This window comes from Ostrea edulis, chromosome 1, assembly GCF_947568905.1.
Source record: "Ostrea edulis chromosome 1, xbOstEdul1.1, whole genome shotgun sequence".
Lineage (NCBI taxonomy): Eukaryota > Metazoa > Mollusca > Bivalvia > Ostreida > Ostreidae > Ostrea > Ostrea edulis.
Genome location: NC_079164.1, coordinates 82,544,481 through 82,564,826, shown reverse-complemented (window position 1 = coordinate 82,564,826; position 20,346 = coordinate 82,544,481). Strand labels below are relative to the sequence as shown.

The 20,346-nt window shown below is 34.4% G+C and overlaps 2 protein-coding genes across 5 annotated transcripts in view; one reads left to right on the top strand and one right to left on the bottom strand.

Annotated features, from left to right (window-relative positions):
• The window catches only part of LOC125678468 (pleckstrin homology domain-containing family M member 2-like), a 15,751-nt gene extending 9,938 nt beyond the window's left edge, over positions 1 to 5,813 (bottom strand). For 3 of the 4 annotated variants that reach the window (XR_007371545.2, XR_007371544.2, XM_048916936.2), the window contains exons 1-6: positions 5,610 to 5,813; positions 5,138 to 5,247; positions 4,038 to 4,147; positions 3,543 to 3,667; positions 1,212 to 1,274; positions 576 to 695 (exon numbers count right to left, since the gene is read on the bottom strand). Coding sequence is in view for 2 of the 4 variants with exons in the window: in XM_048916936.2 (XP_048772893.1) it covers positions 576 to 695; positions 1,212 to 1,274; positions 3,543 to 3,667; positions 4,038 to 4,147; positions 5,138 to 5,247; positions 5,610 to 5,681 (600 nt within the window). In the remaining 2 variants the exon portion in view is untranslated. Of the gene's footprint in view, positions 1 to 575; positions 696 to 1,048; positions 1,182 to 1,211; positions 1,275 to 3,542; positions 3,668 to 4,037; positions 4,148 to 5,137; positions 5,248 to 5,609 lie in introns of those variants that run through there. The other variant, XM_048916955.2, reaches the window with a different exon arrangement.
• Positions 5,794 to 20,346, top strand: LOC125678479 (coiled-coil domain-containing protein 86-like). Its single transcript, XM_048916966.2, has 4 exons — positions 5,794 to 5,974; positions 16,020 to 16,149; positions 16,289 to 16,363; positions 19,541 to 20,346. Exons 1-4 carry the CDS (start codon positions 5,865 to 5,867, stop codon positions 19,604 to 19,606), a joined length of 381 nt encoding a protein of 126 aa, XP_048772923.1. The 5' UTR covers positions 5,794 to 5,864; the 3' UTR covers positions 19,607 to 20,346.

Genomic DNA, 20,346 nt, shown 5'->3' with positions numbered 1-20,346 from the left:
TAATATGTGACGTGTAACAGATTACTACGTGACGTGTAACAGATTACTAGGTGACGTGTAACAGATTACTAGGTGACGTGTAACAGATTACTAGGTGACGCGTAACAGATTACTAGGTGACGTGTAACAGATTACTATGTGACGTGTAACAGATTACTAGGTGACGCGTAACAGATTACTATGTGATGCGTAACAGATTACTAGGTGACATGTAACAGATTACTAGGTGACGTGTAACAGATTACTAGGTGACGCATAACAGATTACTAGGTGATGCGTAACAGATTACTAGGTGACGCGTAACAGATTACTAGGTGACGCATAACAGATTACTAGGTGACGCGTAACAGATTACTAGTTGACGCGTAACAGATTACTAGGTGACGCGTAACAGATTACTAGGTGACGCGTAACAGATTACTAGGTGACACGTAACAGATTACTAGGTGACGTGTAACAGATTACTAGGTGACGTGTAACAGATTACTACGTGACGTGTAACAGATTACTACGTGACGTGTAACAGATTACTACGTGACGTGTAACAGATTACTATGTGACATGTAACAGATTACCGGTCTGATAGAAGCCACACTATCCATGCTACACAACGACACTCGATCATCGTCAACTTGCTCTGAGACAGATGTGGAGCGAGGATGAGGTGTCACACCCAAGTCCAAATATGGAAGATCCTGTAAAGATAGGAAAATGATAGAGAAGTTTTGAAGTAAAACTGATATCATTAGAGATTCTTATAGTGATTCCTTTGCAGCAAAAATCAGAAGAAAACATGATCTCCTATATGAATTATATATATCAAGTTTTTCATGAATGTCTGTTGCCACAAACCAGGTAAGTTGGTTTGCAGTAATCCAAAATCTCAATATCTTTTTTGAATATAGTAGATAAAAAGTATATTTCTTGATAGTTCTATCAAGGCTAACAAAGTCAGCACTTATACCAAGTTTTGCTCATGGTGCTAAGCAGGTGAAAGTCATAGAGTCCCATTTCTGGAACAAAGTTTATAATGCATTAGACTACTTACTAGCCCACACGTGGACCACGACATGCAGATAAAAGTGTCTTATCCAAAGACATAACAAATAAGTTGTGCCCACAGTGAGTTTTGAACCAGTGACCTTGTGATTGCCAGACGACCACTGAGCCAGGCACTCTTCTTTCATCATTGCCATTTTAATACAACTTACGTATTCCAGCTGAAACACTACGAACTCCAGGCCTGCTGTCAATGTCAACAACACATTCACACTCTGGAGGGAAAAAAACACATGTTACTTTTTCCTGTTCTTTTACATCATATTTTAGATATTTTAAAGTTTTCTCATACATTTGTAGATTAAAATCAGCTGTGTTCATGGAGAAGGAGACACTTGATTATTGAACTGTAAAAATCAGTTAACTATAATAAATGTAGGACTGGAAATTCATCTGTCATAGTAGGAAATAAGGTAAAGGCTTTCTACATGATTTATTAGATAAAGACATTTTTCAACTTCCTATCCCTGGAAACACTTAACAAGAGGCCCATAGGCCTTATCGGTCAATTAATTATAATATTAGTTAAAAGCATCACTGGCCCCAAGGGCTATGAAATCTAGAAAAAATGTCCTGTTCTGCATATCTAAACTAAATTCTAATATTCAGCAACAGTATAAAACAAGTTGCATTCTTAAAATTTAAATTCCCCCAAAACCTATGAAAGACTTTTCATAATATAATTAGTATGTATCATTAATATAATATAACTAATTTGGATCCATCCTAGTCAAAACCCTGGGGTTCATCCACCATATCAGCAAACTTAAAGATGTCTTTCAAATGATAAAGACAATAATCACTATAATAATTTTGGCCCCACCCTGGAACTAAACCCTTACACTAGGGATCATGAAATTTACAATTTGGTAAAGGACTACCTACTCCTTCTAAATATCTATTTAGTTTTAATTCAGTATCAATAGCATTAAAGAAAATACCATTTAAAAATGTTTTACACATACACACTATATATACCAAGTTTGTCCCCATCCTGAAGTCAGAACATCTATCCTTAGGATGATGAAATTTATAATTGTGGTAGAGGCCTTCCTGCTGTACATCACTATTCATTCAGGGTTTTTTTCACTTACAGATGTGAAGTTGTAGAGAAGAAGATTTTAGAATATTGGTCAATGTTTGACAGTTTTTACTCTGCCCCTAAGGCCCCTGGGGTGCAGAAGCCCTGAAATTAACAACTTATGTCACCCTTGTCCCAAAAATGCTTCATATCAAACTTTTATTTAAAAAAATGGAATGGTGGTTATGATCAAGAAGTTAAAATTGTTCAATCGTTAAAACATTTAATCAATGACCATTTTGTCCCTACCTTGATACTAAACCCCTACCCTAGGGATTATGAAATTTACAATTTTGGTAAAGGGCTACCTGCTCTTTCTAAATATCCATTTAGTTTCAATTAAGTATCAATAGCACCAAAGAAGATGTTTTAATGTTCTAAACATAAACACTATATTGTATATCAAGTTTGGCCCCACTCTGAAGTCAGAAACCACATCCAGGGGATCATGAAATTTACAATTTTGGTAAAGGCTTTCCTGCTCTACATCACTATGCATTTAGTTTTTCTTTGCAGTTGTAGAGAAGATTTTAAAAATTGGTCAATTTTTGGCAGTTTTTGCCCTGCCTCTAAGGCCCGATGAGTGCTGAAGTCCTGAAATTTACAATTTAATTCCCTCTTGTTCCAAAGATGCTTCAAACCAAATTTGGAAAGAATTGGATTGGTAGTTATCAAGAAGTTAAAAATGTTCAATTGTTAACACACAATACACAATGACGGACTAAACATTGGGTTAACCATTTGATCCATAACAAAGAATATGGATATTCATAGTGAAAAATAAAAGAAAATATCATTTCTGTAGAGAAGTTCAAAAACTTGTATTAAAGTCTTTGTATTGACAAAAAGAGGATTCTATATCTATCATTAATATCTAAATAAACAAATGCCAAATCCAGTTGGTAAGGAAAAATGTGGTTGGTATTTCAACAACATAAAAAAGAAAGAAAGAAATATGATCATCTTTATTTTCCAGCCACATAAAACTACTGTGGTTTCATCAGTAATCATTATTTTCTAACAGGAGTAACTACTAACAGGATTATGTTCAAATTGATAAAACTGATTCTAAATTGTGCACTTTTTGTAAAAACAATCTCTCACTTATCATGGGATTGTCTCTCTGTCAAACAGTTTGAGAGAGAGTAACTTTAACATGAACCCAATAAAATTGATGAACTCTCTCTCTCTCTTTTCTTTCTCTCCTCTCTCTCTCTCTCTCTCTCTCTCTCTCTCTCTCTCTCTCTGTGAGTATATAAAAAAAGTATGCAAAACAAAGGATTTCCTTTTAAAATCCAATTCAACTTCAAAAAGCAATTGAGAAAATGTACATGCATGTCACAACCAGGAATAAATACATAGTACAAGTTGATACTTCCTGTTTTTATTTGCAAAATTTTACCTGTTGATCCAAAAGCAGTGCCTCTTTAACATAGTGTTTTCTGACATATCTAATATTCTCTTCATAGCATCTCACATAGCTCTCTAACAAACAGTCGTTCAAAGCCATAAAAAGCCAGGACCTTCCTGTAATTCAAAACGATTTAATCCTAAAGACCAGGAAAATATATGTACTAATTGATATTTATACAAGCAATTTTATGGGGAATTTAAGCAACATACGACTGTAATTTAATACAACATTCAGTAAATTGGCCACACGTTGACTGATTCATATTTATATTGTTCATTTTTACAAACTGTTCCCTTTATTGAATTGCATGGGCACAGCTGTTTACTAATTATGATAGGTAGGCATACTGTAATTTGAAAAATCTTTCAATTGAATTTTATATATACAATCTAAATACTTCAAATTAAAAATGAAAAACATTTAAAAGTCAAACCAAAACCATGACCTTACAGGAATTTTACTACCTAAAATATGAGACATTACCTTTTCCTAAGTCCGTAGTAACATGCTGAAGTTGCTTTATATCTTTCACACATTGTTTGTTTGTAAATTCTGCAACAACTTTCCAGTATCCATACTGTATGTGTTTCAACCTTACCGAAATACAAGTATCAATAAAGTCAACATTCAGATTACTGACCAAAACGTGTTGTGTCTATATATAAATATGGGAGTGATATTAAAATTTAGATTGTATTAATAATTAATTTTTTGTTTCCAAAACTAAAACGATAAATATATTTATAATGGCAATATACGATGGTTCAATCTTCACTAATTTAACACTCAGACATCATTTGTATAATGTATTCATCTTCTTCACATGTGGTTGTAAAGAAAACAATGGTGTGGGTAAGTTTTGAAATTTGAGTTCATTGACTAGATATAGGAATAAGGACCTATCAGACTAAATTCATTAGGCTAAATCATGTGTATATAAGCAATAGAGGGTAATTAGATATGCACTGCTGGGGAAAATAACATGTGGTATGCTAATAAAACAGTCATGTGGTCAACACTTGGCTAGTTTCAGAAAGAAAGAGTATAAAAAGACAGGCTGTCTTTTGAAACAATTTTCACTAATATCTCTACAACAGTATTGTACATGCAATTAATACAGTTTTATGTTTCATTTTATTCATAAATACCATAGTATCGATATCTTTTGGAGCATATATGTACCTTTAATATACTGATATATGAAAAATACCATAGTATCGATATCTTTTGGAGCATATATGTACCTTTAATACTGATATATGAAAATATTTGAAAAGATATGTTTCAAAATGCACTTTTTCAAAATTCAAATCTAAACAGTTTCATACACAACAGTGACAACACTGAGCAAAAAATAATTTGCTGTTGATGGAAGAAGCACTTTCCACTGGTACCAAACTTGTCGACCTTGTATTTGACCTCTTACTTACTTTAAAAATTATTCGCTAAAATGTTGTAAGGAAAAATTTTCATTAATGGTTAATCTGAGACATTAAAAAGTGAACCCTCGGTCAGATGAAAGAAAAACTACGACCAAAGATGTCCGAGTGTTAACTACTAGTGTCCATACTATATGTTCTTACCCATGAAGAAAAACTCGATCAAGATTTTCACATAACTTTTGACATGATTCATCATCATTTCCAAGGAAGACTGGATTTTCAGGATCAGCTGTTACATATTTACCTTGAATCTACAAATTTAATTTGAAAATCGATCATTGAATTTAATATTACACCATGAATAAATGTTCATATTTGGAGTGTAGTCATGTGTAATACTAGTCATTTACAACATCATCCTATTGTTTGACTCATTCACATCAGTAGAGTGAATCTGAAAAGCTGTACAATATTGTTGCTCACAAAAGAAATAGACGATTGAAAACCGTCCGCATTAATTAATCATTACTTCAACATTTTCACACAAGAAATGTCCCTGTTAAAAGAAGAATCTTATCTTTTATTTTCTTCTTACCGTCAATTTTCATGCAGTCTAAATTTGATCTACATTGTCATGTGACAAATGAACCTTTGTTTTACAATGGAATCTTACATTTTTGACAGCTTTAGCGACGTTCTCTAAAATTTTCGCTTTCACACTTTGTCTTTCTGTTACCGATGCCATCCCTGATCATCTTGCAGCATCAAAGCACCTCCATTATACACAAAATATTGCAAGTCGAATAATTAACCATCCTCCCTCTTTTAGCTCCTTCGAAAATGAAAGTCGTCAGCTTTACTTCCGGTTTTCGGAACAACTCTGATTTTTATAAAGAAGGGCGAAATTATACACGTGTTTATCAACAACATGGAAAACGATAGCACAGATCGTATAAAAGTAGCGGTAGAAACTTACCACAACATACCACGAGGAAGACCAAAGTCAGGAAGACCATGGAAAACTCTCAGGAATGAACGGTATTCTATATTTTTGAATGGCCACAAGGCTTATAATCTATCTGGAATGAAAATAATAAAACAAATTATTTTACTCCCAAGTAGAGGCACAAGCACTTATATCGCTTGGGGGCCTAATTACTATATATAATAGTACTCTTATATACAGTAATTAGGACCTCAAACGATATTGGTGCCTGTGAGTAGAGGGTAATCTATTCTCTACATTGGGTAGTATGACTTCAGTAAGTTGGGTCTCTCTCTCTCTCTCTCTCTCTCTCTCTCTCTCTCTCTCTCTCTCTCTCTTTTCTTCTTCTTCATGTCAGTGCTATAATGCATGATGGAAAGCACAGATATCTGAATTTTAATCATATATATATGGTAACAGGTCTTTCCGTCCCATGGTCGATTCGGCCCATTTTGCCCCTCCAATTTTTTTTTTTCATCAAAGATATAATAAATGATTATTACTTAAGAAAAGGGGAAGTTTTTGCAAATATAATTGCAGTTATAGTTATCAAAATTAGATAACTGCCGAAGTTAGAGGTGTAAATAAAATTGTTAATACAACCCTTATCTAGGATTTATAATTTTTGTTTGAAGTGTGATGGTTATAAAAATGTGTGCTCATTAATTATCGTAAAAACATCGTTATTCAACTATGTATAACAATCAATGTAAATGTGTGTCCCATGTCCACTGATCATTGTGAAAACACCTAAGTGAAACAGTTTTTATAACTGCATTGTTGTGCAACCTTTGATCATTCATTATGAGCTTACAGCAACCTAATTATTAGAAGTTTTTTTTGTTTTGTTCTTTTAAACTCCAGAAGTTCAAAGAATCTCTCATGATTTGGAAATAGAATGTATAGAAATATTCCAAGAAATGACAGAGTATGTAAATTTTGTCTAAAAACAAAAGGTATTCTTTGTATTGAAAATGAAGCCCACTTTATCGAATATTGTGATGTGTATAATGATCTTCGAAAAAGCTGTCAAATATCAAAACATCTCTTCTTTTTGGAAAATACTGAAAGCTTATTTCAATATGGAGGACCAAATACCTTAAATGCTTTGGAAAAGTATGTTTTTCTTGCTTTTAAAAAGAGACATTTGTTATGATAAACAGTCTCAAGAAGATTAATATACATTACGTGTGATCAAGGTTAATTAGTTTGCAATCAAGCCATAAATACCATAGAGCATATTAAAGGATGACTACCTGATGACAGAAGATATCAGCAGTACACACACCATGAAGATGAAAAACACAGATGAATTAAACCCATTCAGTACTGTAAATAGCACTTGGAAAAATAGTAATTATTTTTTCTGGGCCGGATCGACTAGGGGACGAATAGTCTAGGGACGGATCGGTAATGGGATGAATCGACTAAAGGACGGATTGATTATGGGACGGAACGTCTAGAAATCATATATATGTGTGTGTGTGTATAATTTAAAAGAATAAAATCCAAAATGATCAGTACACATAATAATCAACGATCAGTTCCTGCTAGTTAGTACTTTCGCCTCACGGCTCTTCAGGCAGTTTGTCTTGAATGTTTCAGTTTCATAGTAACGTTGAAAAGTAAACGTTCATTGTGACGTCATAACATCGGGTAGCAGTGTTGACTATTTAATGTTATAATCATGCACTAATTGCGCCAAAGCAATGGTATAACATTATATATATATATATATGATAATATTGATGTACATAGAATAAATGCATTTAAAACTATTTACGATTAAGTTTAGGTTTTAAAAGTTTGATGAAATAATCTTCCTTTGCTATTTAAAACGAAGATTTTCATTGCTATTCAGAAGTTTATAAAAATGGAATAAAATGAATTTTCCATTTTGACATTCGGAAAAATGTCCACAGCATGGCGTATTACGGACAATTTGATTTGTTGCTTGTGGACACGAACCCGCGCATTTATTTACTGGTCTGTCCAATGTAAAATTCTTTGCAAGTCAGGCAAATGGCACAGTAAATTTAATTTTCCGATTTGCAGTTCATTGAGAAATTGGCGCAGATTTCCATTCCCGATTTAAGCTGGATTTTGTTTCCTTTCTTGATAAAGGTACAGGTCCTGCATCTAGGGTCGCCACATTTCTGAATAGATGGAATATCCTCCCGGGTCTTTTTATACCCCCCGAAGGAAGTTCGGGGGGTATGTAGGAATCACTCTGTCTGTCTGTGCAGATTCGTGTCCGGGCCATAACTTCTTTGTTCTTTGACATAGGCATACCATATTTGGCACACAGGTGGATCACCATGAGACAATGTGTCGAGTACCTTCATGACCTCTATATGACCTTGACCTTAAGGTCAAAATTAAAGGATTTTAAAATGGATTTGTGTCCGGGCCATAACTTCTTTGTTCTTTGACATAGGCATACCATATTTGACACACAGGTGGATCACCATGAGACAATGTATCGAGTACCTTCATGACTTCTATATGACCTTGATCCTTGACCTTAAGGTCAAAATTAAAGGTTTTTTACAAGGCCAAAATTAAAGAATGATTTGTTTGATGTACTCCGACCGACCCGTGAAAATCGCCCCTACCCAATCATTTTTTTTCAGTACTTTTAATTTTTAATTTTTTTTTAATTTGGTTTCCAGGGAAATAGACATTGTTTCATTTTAAAGGTTTATATTCTCTAAGAAACTTTTTTGATGAACGTTTTATAGCAATAATTATTAAATCTGTCTTGTCCAATGTTTAATGAAAACATCAATAAATTTCTAAGTCTGCGTTTTTATGACAATAAAAAAAAAATACCTACCTACCTACCCACCTTGAAAAATGTGGGTCGGAGTACATCAAACAAAAATATTTTTAATGATGGCCCAATGGATTCGTGTCCGGGCCATAACTTCTTTGTTCTTTGACATAGGTATACCATATTTGACACATGAGTGTATCACCATGAGACGATGTGTCAGGTACCTTTATGACCTTGACCTCAAGGTCAAAATTAAATTAAAGGTTTTTACAATGGATTTGTGTCAGGACCATGACTTCTTAAATTGTTCTTTGTCATAGGCATACCATATTTGACACATGAGTGTATCACCATGAGACCATGTGTCGGGTACCTTCATGACATCTATATGACCTTGAACTTTGACATCAAGGTCAAAATTGATTATAGGGTTTTGACATAGTCATACCATAAGACATGGGTGTATCGCCATGAGACTATGTGTCATGTACATTCATGACCTCTTTATGACCTTGACCTTTGATCTCAAGGTCAAAATTATAGGTTTACACCATGGATTTGTGTTTGGACTATATCTTCCATTTTCTTCTACAAAGGCATACTATATTTTTACACTCAGGAGAGGTAATTTACATCTATTAACAACAACCTTTGGGAGATTGGGGTAAGCGGGGGGTATTCTTAGTGAGCATTGCTCACAGTACCTCTTGTTTAGATCAGGGGCCTGTTTTCAGCTGTTGATAATATCTCTGGGTTGTATAATTTTCTTCATATTGTCAGATTGTTCAAAAATAGGAAAGAAACATTTAGCATCAAAAAGTATATTTCTGTGACTGGGATTATGTGTAACTACAAAAGAAATTTCCCCGTTGTCTTTGGAATTAGTGGTTCGGCGTGGATTACGGAGATCCTGTATTGGAATTTTAGTTGCGTTTTCTATTCTAGCGTTGATTAGGTTCAACGAGTAATTTTGTCGTAGTAGATATACTTTTAATTCTTCTAAACGTATAGAATAGTAGATATACGAGGTCAAATAAAAAGCAATAAATGACCAATGACACAAACAACTGTGAATTGTCAAATTTTCGGGATGACCTGTCCCTTCCAAAGGATAATAAATTGTATCTATAAAATTTACAACACAGTCAAGAAATTTTATTCAGCGTTGCTGCGTAAGAGGCTGAAATCCAATGCACACTGTGAGTGTTTTTGTTTTGATTTATATATTTGCTGAAGTATCACACATTTTAGCAATTTTTACCTCACCTGAGTTGAAAGCTCAAGTGAGCTTTTCTATCACCTATTGTCCATCTGTCTGTCAAATTTTCGACTTTTTTTCTCAAAGCACTGGGCCAATTTCAACCAAACTTGGCAAAAAGCATCCTTGGGTGAAGGGCTTTAAGTCTTTATTAGATGAAGGGCCATGCCCCCTTCAAAGGGGAGATAATCACAAAAATGCAAAAATAGGGTGGAGTTTTTCACTGTCAATCTCGAGAAGTGGTGGTATAAAGCTAATGTATATACAGCATTACTCGGGCTTGAACCTTACTTGGATTTTGTTGAATGTTGGAGACTAGCGTGGTCGTAGTAGTCAGGTGTTTGCGTAGGTGAAATATCGCCCCTGTTTCTTTGTTGATGTGGACACTTGGTTTTATAATTGGTTAATTGGTCAGTTTTCACTGGGGTCTTGTGATGATTAAAATTTGCATATAATCCGACTTTGAATAAAATCTATATTTTGGTTTGACTCAGTGACAACAAGAGAGTAGAGAAGTAGAGCACAATTGGTATGCAATTTCGCCTACATAATTACTTTTTTCTTGAATATAATTTTTTACAAATATTCTGCTTATAATGTCAGTTCATACTTGTGTTTACCCAAATTACTCAATAAAAGATATAGTCTATATGTTGATAGTATCTTTATTTGATAAGCATAAACATCATCGTGATTATATAGAGTATATAGTGGATGTAACGTAATGGGCCTAAAAAATTGCAAATTGCTGCAAAAGGTCACCCTAACACTGAAATTGTTTTTCTTGAGTATGATTGTAAATAAGTCCACTTGAGGAAATTTGGTTTAAGTGAAGTTGAAAATGGCTAAAATATGGAAAAATCGTTCTCAAAATTTACCTTGAGATTTAAATTAGCAGTCTGTTAAACATGGAACCTTTAAACTTACATGCCTGGATGGCCTAGTGGTTTAGGTGATCGGTAATCTTACACTTAAAGCATACATTCCGAGTTCAAGCCAAATAGTTTCCCCATCTTATTATAATTATTTTTTTGCTTTTCATTTTTTATTGGGGGGGGGGGGGTGTCGTTTCCCCCATCTTATTATAATAATTTTTTTTTTTTTTTGCTTTTCATTTTTTATTGGGGGGGTGTCGTTTTCTTGGGGGGGGGGGTATAAATGTGTTACATGTACATATAATTTAACTAATATTAGTCATTTTCATTATAACTTCCTATATTTGCAAGTTACGACTTTAAAAAAGGAATTTATTCTGAGATCACTGTGGTTCTGTTTGTTTACAATAACCTGTTCCTGTATGCACAGGATTTTCAAACTGTAATGTAGCTGACGAAAAGCTAAACAAATACTAAGAAAAGGGGCACAATTGCACAGCATGTAATAAGTAAAAATAGGTCAAGGGAGGAAAATAACTGTAACAGTTATACAGTTTGATTTCTCAAAATTAAATATAAAAACTCATGTAGCAACTGTCATATGATATTTAGGCAAAGGTAAACACTCAAATTTTTAACCAAAGGCAAATGAACTGATGAAATCTATTAAAGGTGCTGCAGCCATGTTAGAAAAAGACAGGGAACTAAGTAATGCCATATTTATCGATAAAGGGTTGTTGTGTGATATGAATGCACCTATGAAAATATTTTACTGTTCATTATTCCACATAGGAACATGGTTTATTGATTAAAAAACGACTTATATAAATGTCAGTAATGCTAAACTGCAGCAGTTATTTATCTTGGTTTACAAAATATTAAAAACGCTGGTCTTATATTTAAAAATAACACGCCAGTCTATTATTGGAAACCGGTGTTTTCCTTTTACATTTCTGAGTCGGCCGTTTTGTCAGCAAAAGCGCTATACCTCTTTGAGGCATTAATTTAGAGGCAATAATATAGAGATCTAGAGATTTGTTCTTTGTGTAAAGTTACTCTAAAAATTGGTTTACTTATTTATTAGAATGTTTGCTTTGTGTTAAGCGACATAAAATTGTACTCTGTGTAGTTAGCGACAGTAAGTCTTTATCGGAAATTAGTTTTAAACAATTATCTTACATGAGAACAAATAAATATATATTAAACTTTAAAATCTTTTCATTACTGCAAATTAAGGTTCTTTATTTTGAAATCAAATGAATCACCTGACAATTATGAAGGAAAACGTGTCAGAATGATCACATGATGTTACTGGTAAACATTTCCGGTTACTGTAAAATCTGAAATGTATGATCTGACCTTCAATTTCTGAATTTTGAACTCTCAATCTCTTGAAGTTTTATCAAAAGTCCCTTGAACTAAGTTTTTAGAGTCACCTTTACTGGGGAAATTTTTAAAACTCTTCTTCTCAAGAACCACTGGGCCAGAAAAGTTTACATTTTCATAGAAGCTTCGCGACATAGTGCAGATTCAAGTTTGTAAAAATTATGCCCCCAGGGGTAGGTTAATTTGGGCCACAGTAGGGATCCAAGTTTACATGCGAATATGTAGGCAAATCTTTAAATATATGGGCCAAGGCGACTCAGGTAAGCAATGTGGCCCATGGGCCTCTTGTTCTTCTCTTCATGTGAAACATGAAGAAATTTTCTCAGTTGTACAGGATATCTTTACTATCACTAAAGAGGGATAATCACATTTTTGTGAGAATATCTTGCTATAGGGGGAGTATTCCTTACCTAGCTGTTTGATATCTTCTGTTCAATGGCAGTCAACTACTATAATGCCCTAGGGTGGGGCAACCCATAAACGCGTATGAAAACTTTATTAAAGTATGATTCACATTACATGTAGTAACCTCTTTCTCTCATATCTACGTATGTAAGATACAGATATTCTATGAAAGAAAGGTATGCAAGATATTTCTATCTTTCATATCACATGACGTTTATCTTACATATCCCGTGACGTCATAATCAAAAAATGACAGATTGTAATGTCCCTGATAATCTCCAGGTGTATGTAACCGGACACAAAAATACACATTCCTTGAACAATTACTGCACACTCAACAACAGTCACAAATTCCTCATACACCTGTCATCCAGTGCATATTATGCCAGTTCACAGAAACCCAGCCCACATGGTCTATTACGAAAGGGTTAATGTACGAGTGTCGCTCCATTCCTTAAAAGTAATGGACGGAGGCCCCGAAGGAATGGAGAGATACGAGTACATTGACCCACTTAAAATCCACTGTAAACATTAATAAAAACTAAACTTTGTGCATTTTAATCATGTCTTACGTTTTTCATTCTTTTGTTGCATGCATTTATATCTACTTGTATAAAGGTTGACCTACTTTCCAAACACTCCATTCCTGAAAAATAATGGAATGTTCGAACAAAAGAATGACGTCATAGGTGGATTTTAATTCTAGGCCTACTTCCACATTCACTCTGTCAACGTCTACTGTCCGTGTCTCAGGTGAAATAAGTGCCTTCAATGTCCATGAGACTCGAGTCCTTGCACGCATGAAAAACGAAAGTCTATAGCCATGCCCATATTCACCAACAAAAACCACTTGGAATTTCTCTTCACAAACTCGTCATTAAATAACTGCTCAATTAATATCAATATCAATATCAATGCTCCTCTAAGAAAAAAAACATGCAGTTGTGGATTCATATTCTGATTAGGTCTGTCAAAATGTTTCGCGCTGATGGACTGTCGAGTTACGTCACGCATCACCCTGATTATTGATTTATTCAAATAGGAATAACTCTAATACAATTCACTTATACACTCGTCGGCCGATTTTTTGTCGGCAACATAGTTGCCAAAATGAAGGTCGTAGAATTCAATTCTGGTGTTATTTTTAATGTACAGCGAAAAATTAATTAATTGGAAAATTTTCAAAATGGCGTTTAAACTTCTGAAGTGAAAGATGGAAAGGAAAGTAATTTCTGAGCTTCACCGTGCAGGAGAATAGCTCGGGGTTGCAAAAAAGCGGTAAAACCCTCGGCAAAGCCTCGGGTTTCACAGCTTTTTTGCAACCGTCGGATGGAATCACCTTATATTTCATGGCTACTCATAAGAGAGTCTTATAATATTTGGTAGGGTAAAGAAGGAAAACTTGACTTTTTGCCTAATGACCTTTGGCTGACCCCGCAAAGGGACGTAACTTGTAGCGAAGTGTTGATACGTGTATACAGGTGTGCAATGACATTTTGACCCCCTCCTTAATTTGAGCTTGAATTTATTAATAAATTCACTAAGGCTAACCTATTCTCCTGCAAGGTGAAGCTCAGAAATTAGTTTCCTTTCCATCTTTCACTTCAGAAGTCTAAATTCTCTTGCTTTACTAGTAATTCTCTCACAACAATTCAACATTAACAGCAGGCGTAATTCAACAATACTTGAACATTCCTTCGAAGGCATGACTGCCATGCCTGACATCACCTCTCCACAGAAAATGATCAAACTATCAGATTAAGCAGATTTACAAATTGGGAAGATAAAATTATGTATAATTCAGCGTAAATATTTATACCCACCAAAGGGGAGCTTCAAACAGGATTCATTCATTCCTTTAGCTTTCTGCATGCATTCTTTATATAGATGATAGAGTATTTTTCATGTATGTATGTGTGTGTATATATATATATATATATATATACATATATATATATAGTTTGTAAATAAAGAATTCGGTATTTGATACAGTAAATACATCCAATAATAAAAGTCAAGAAACACAAAACTCGAATAACATTTCACTGTTAGCAGTTCAGACTGTCTGAAGAGGCATTAAAGCCGAAAGCGCTAACAGTGAAATGTTATTCGAGTTTTGTGTTTCTTGACTTTTATTATTGGATATATATATATATATATATGTATGACCTTGACCCTTGACCTCAAGGTCAAAATTAAAGGGTTTTTTACAATGGATTCGTGTCCAGGCCATAACTTCTTTGTTCTTTTACATAGGCATACCATATTTGACACATGAGTGTATCACCATGAGACGATGTGTTGGGTACCTTCATGACCTCCATATGACCTTGACCTCAAGGTCAAAATTAAAGGTTTTTACAATGGATTCGTGTCAGGGCCATGACTTCTTTGTTCTTTGACATATATATATGACCTTGACCCTTGACCACAAGGTCAAAATTAACCATACCATATTTGACACATGAGTGTATCACCATGAGATGATGTGTTGGGTACCTTCATGACCTCTATAGGACCTTGAACTGACCTCAAGGTCAAAATTGATTATAGGGTTTTGACATAGTCATACCAAAAGACATGGGTGTATCACCATGAGACTATGTGTCATGTACATTCATGACCTCTTTATGACCTTGACCTTTGATCTCAAAGTCAAAATTATAGGTTTATGCCATGGATTTGTGTTCAGACTATATCTTCCATTTTCTTCTACAAAGGCATACCATATTTTTACACTCAGGAAAGAGGTAATTTATACCTATTAACAACACCCTTTGGGAGATTGGGGTAAGCAGGGGGTATTCTTAGTGAGCATTGCTCACAGTACCTCTTGTTTATGTTGAGGAGGTACTCTACATTGTCATTAAATGAAAATATAAATATCAGCAATATTTGTCTATTCATTTAAAATACAAAATGTATTATTGCCTAGTTGAGTAGCTCAGGAGGTTAGAGTAGCTGCAATAATGTTAGCTGCAGAACTGTAGCTCTCTGAAAAAATATTTTGACATAACAGTTATGTCAAAATATTTTTTCAGAGAGCTACAGTTCTGCAGCTACAATAATGTAGTCCTCTGATTTTTTTTTGATTTTTTTTTTAGGCGTCAGAATAAAAAAAAATTGGATAGGGCTACATTATTGCAGCTAGAGGTTAGAGCATCAACAGCTGAATTGTAGATCGCAAGTTCGAGTCCAGCAGGGGTTTTAAATTTTTTCCAGATTGCTTTCTACTAAAACTACACTGTACATTTTTTGACTAAATAAAGTATTAAATTTGAAAGTTTTCAATTTCAAAATATTGTTGTACATATCCTCATTCTTTACAATACAGGTTTCTCTGTTGTAGCATTCCTCCTTAATGTATTTTAAGATATCTATAAATTTTTACAATACAGGTTTTCTGCTATCCGAACCACAAAAACGAAGAAACTCAACTGGGATGAAAAGATGAAAAAAAGAGCAGAGAAGAAATCAATAAAAAAATTTGAGAAAGAGCTGAAGGAAAAAAGATCAAAGGATTTGGAGGTTAGACAGAACTATCATGAATCCACATAAATATTGAAACTGTACAAAACCATTCTATAGAACCTAATACAATGTAGAATCAGAACTTATGGAAGATGAAAGTTTAAAATTCTGAAATTTGTGTTTTAAATGGTTTTAGACAAAGAGAATAAGACAAGAGGAAATTAAAAAACGAAGACTAGAAAATGAAAGAAAATCGGAGGTCGTGCAGACGGTGAGTTAATTGTACTGTTCCTCTATAAATGACATAGGTTTGAAAAGTCCTGGCCTGGAGGTTATAAAACTGTTACCATACTCATACTCAGCCATGTTTGTTTTGAGTACAACTCTGAGCAATCTCCAAAGTATACTCAAAAAATCTTGATCATGTACATGTACTGCATTTGAGTATGAGAATGATTTTATAAAACTTTTATAACCTTCACTTTTGAGTAGGAGTACTATTTAGAACACAGAGTTTGAGTTTGAATGTGAAAACAAATATGCTCAGAAAAGTTTTATAACCTCCAGTCCTGGAGAATGTGAAGGAATCATTTAAATTTGCATGGTCAATTAATTATCATTAATAACCAGTTTTACAGTTTTGTGGGGATGTAAATTAATAGATATGTTATCTGTAAATTGAAATGATATGGTAGATTTGGTGCTTAGTTGAAGTTTTTAATTCATATGAAAAGGGTACCTGTGAAATCTCAGAAAACTTATTCGCCACAAAATAGTATAGCTCTCCTAATTAAGCTGAATGCCGAATGCTTTTCTGGTCAAAGTTGGTCTAGTGCCTGTTTATCTCTATGCAAGTATGTCTTAAAACAGTGTCTGTGCTTTATAACTAAAAAGATATTCAATGGGTTTTCAACCTAAAGATCTTATGAATCTCTTATTTAGGTGATTTCCTTCATTGTTCTTTTTAACTCACCTGAGTTGAAAGTGTCTGTTGTCTGTCTATCTGTTCATTTTCGACCAAACTTGCTACAAAGTATTGCGTAGGTAAAAGGTAATGGTCAAGTTCAAATGAAGAGCCTTATTGTTCTTCTAAGGGGAGATAAGGAAGAAAAACTGAAAATGGAGTGAGTACTAAAACAAATCTCCTCAAGAACCACTGATGAAGAATCTTGGGCCCAGGGTCGGGCTATAATACATGTTGTAAGTCTTTCATGTACATAGGAATATGTAGGAAAAATCCTTTAAAAGTCTTCTTAAGAAACACACTGTTACAATTTGTCTAAACAATAAGCACGTATCCGTATGTAGTATAGCTTTAACCTTGTTCGCACCACGGCCCCCTTGGGACTCATAATCAGATACCCACAACTCATCTTGTCTTTTGATCATCATGACATCAACCGTTAATGGGTATCCAACGATGTGATAAACAAAAGTCAAAGTCAGCCGTGGGTATCCAATGATGTGATAAGTAAAAGTCAAGGTGAAACATGGGTATCCAGCAATGTGATAAGTAAACGTTTAGGTCAGCCATGGGTATCCAACGATGTGATAAGTAAAAGTCAAGGTCAGCCATGGGTATCCAATGATGTGATAAGTAAAAGACAAGGTCAGCCGTGGGTATCCAATGATGTGATAAGCAAAATTAAGTCAAGGTCAGCCATGGGTATCCAACGATGTGATAAGTAAAAGACAAGGTCAGCCGTGGGTATCCAGCAATGTGATAAGTAAAAGACAAGGTCAGCCGTGGATATCCAACGATGTGATAAGCAAAATTAAGTCAAGGTCAGCCGTGGGTATCCAACGATGTGATAAGTAAAAGTCAAGTTCAACCATGGATATCCGACGTTGTGATAAGCAAAAGACAAGGTCAGCCGTGGGTATCCAATGATGCCGTGGCACAATAGGCGTTTTATCTTTGACATTGATTATACAGGAAATTGTTTAGAAAGTCTTAACCACATTGGAGGGTAGTATTTATTATATTGATGTGCATGTTATGTAGATTCAAATTTGTCCACTTCATGACCCATTGGGAAATGGAGGTCAGCATAGAAGCTCAGGAGAGTGATGTGGCCTGTATTAAACCTCTTTTTAGCCGAGTTGCAACGAAGTTGAACTCGGCTATTGGTTTGGTGATGCGGGCGGTTGGGCGTCAACAATTGGTTTCCTGATGATAACTCGAAATGTTTACAATCTAATCAAATGAAACTTTGATATATTGTTGGGTACCAGGTAAGGAAGACCCCTATTAATTTTGGAGAAAAATGGTCAAAGGTCAAGGTCACAGTGACCGAAAATAGAATGAAAATTCCAGAAAAATTTGGTTTCCGGATGATAACTCAGAAAGTTTAAATCCGAATCAAATGATTCTTAAAGATATTGTTATGTACCAGGTAAGGAAAACCCCTATTGATTTTGGAGAAAATAGGTCAAAGGTCAAGGTCACTGACTGAAAAAATAGATTTAAATTTTTTTTTTAAAAATTGGTTTCAGGAGGATAACTCGAAAACATTTAATTTGAATCAAATGAAACTTGGATATATTGTTGGATACCAGCAAAGCAAGGCCCCTATTGATTTCGGAGAGAGAAAGTCAAAGGTCAAGGTCACCGTGACCGAAAATAGATTGAAAACTTCAGACAAATATGGTTTCTGGACAGTAACTCGAAAAGTTTAAAACTGAATCAAATGAAACTTGGTTATATTGTTGGATAGCAGGTTAGGAAGACCCCCTATTGATTTTGGAGAAAAAAGGTGAAGGTCACAGTCATGAAAAAAGATTGAAAATTTTAGAAATATCTGGATCTGTATGATAACTCTAAAAGTTTAAATCCAAATCAATTGAAATTTGGAGGTATTGTTGGGTGGGTAAGGTATCAGGTAAGGAAGACCACTATAGATTTTGGAGAAATTAGATAAATTCATTGATGACTTAATTGGCATTCATATAGGAGTATTAGAAGAGGTAATATACAACAATGAAGGATGCCCATTTCCAAACTCCTTTTAAAAATGTATTCACAAGAATTTATTACATTATATCCAACAATTAGTTCTTCACAATTATAAATATGCAACATTATTCCTGACTTTACAATGAATCTCATGCAACTCGGCTCATGCACCCCTGGGTGCATATATCGATTTTTTTTCTACTCTCACCACACAAGGATGCCTGTTAAAAAACTATTTCTTTGACAGTGAAAATTGTTCTTGTATTCTGCAAGTATATACATGGTATTAAAGCCTATAAGTAAACAATACGTAATACTAGTAGTAATACTAGAACCATACTTATCCATCCAGCATGACATGACTGTTTTGCTAAAAATTGGCTTTTATGTGCCAATCTCGTTTCTTTTAGTTATTCCTAGTTTTACCATGTTCTGAACAAAGGCAGGAAGAGTACCTCAGATTTTTATCTTCTAAGTGTTTTGTTTTAATAGATTAAAGATACAGCCAAGATCAAGAGAATGAAGAAGAAACAGCTGCGAAAAATCGAGAAGAGGTGAAGGGAATCGCCCGAGAGAGTGTCTATTGCTGGTCTTGATGAAAATGGAATAGTATTTTAAAAACAAGTGCTGTCAATTCCTTAAAAATCATTTGCTTCACAAGTTTTCATTTAATGTATCTATACCTGTATACATGTTAGCGTGAGGACTGGGCATCTTTCAGATGTGATACTCTGACTTGATTTGCTCATCTGAGCCAATGGTTCAAGTGAGCTCTTAAGTCTCCAGTGCAAATGAATGTTTTAACTCACCTTAGCTAGTGAGCATTTCTGATGAGAGTTTGTCCATTATTTATATGTTTGAAATGGGGAGTCACCAAAAGTTCTGAGTCCAATCAAGATTCATTTCTCTGTAAGGGCTAAGTGACTCGAGAGAGCATTGTGGTCCATATTGATACTGACTTCATTTGGGATTGGGGAAGACAGTTTCTCCTTCTCTCTAACAGTTTTTAGTCACTAATATTTACAGAAATAGTACCTTTGTAGCTTTGATACTAGTGATTGTGTTGATTTTTAATAGATTAGACACTGCTTATGCGTCTCTACTGGAGAAATTGTGTCTAGGAGGTGGAAATTTTTTTAATGTAGAATTTTGTTAAATTCAGTGATATTTGTTGAATTTGTGTTTGGAATTTTTTCAATGAATTTTCTGAATTCAGTGTAATGTACATGCAGTTTTCTTATAGATATGTAAGGTTTCTGTTGAATTTTTGTCATTAATAAAATGTATATAAAATTGAA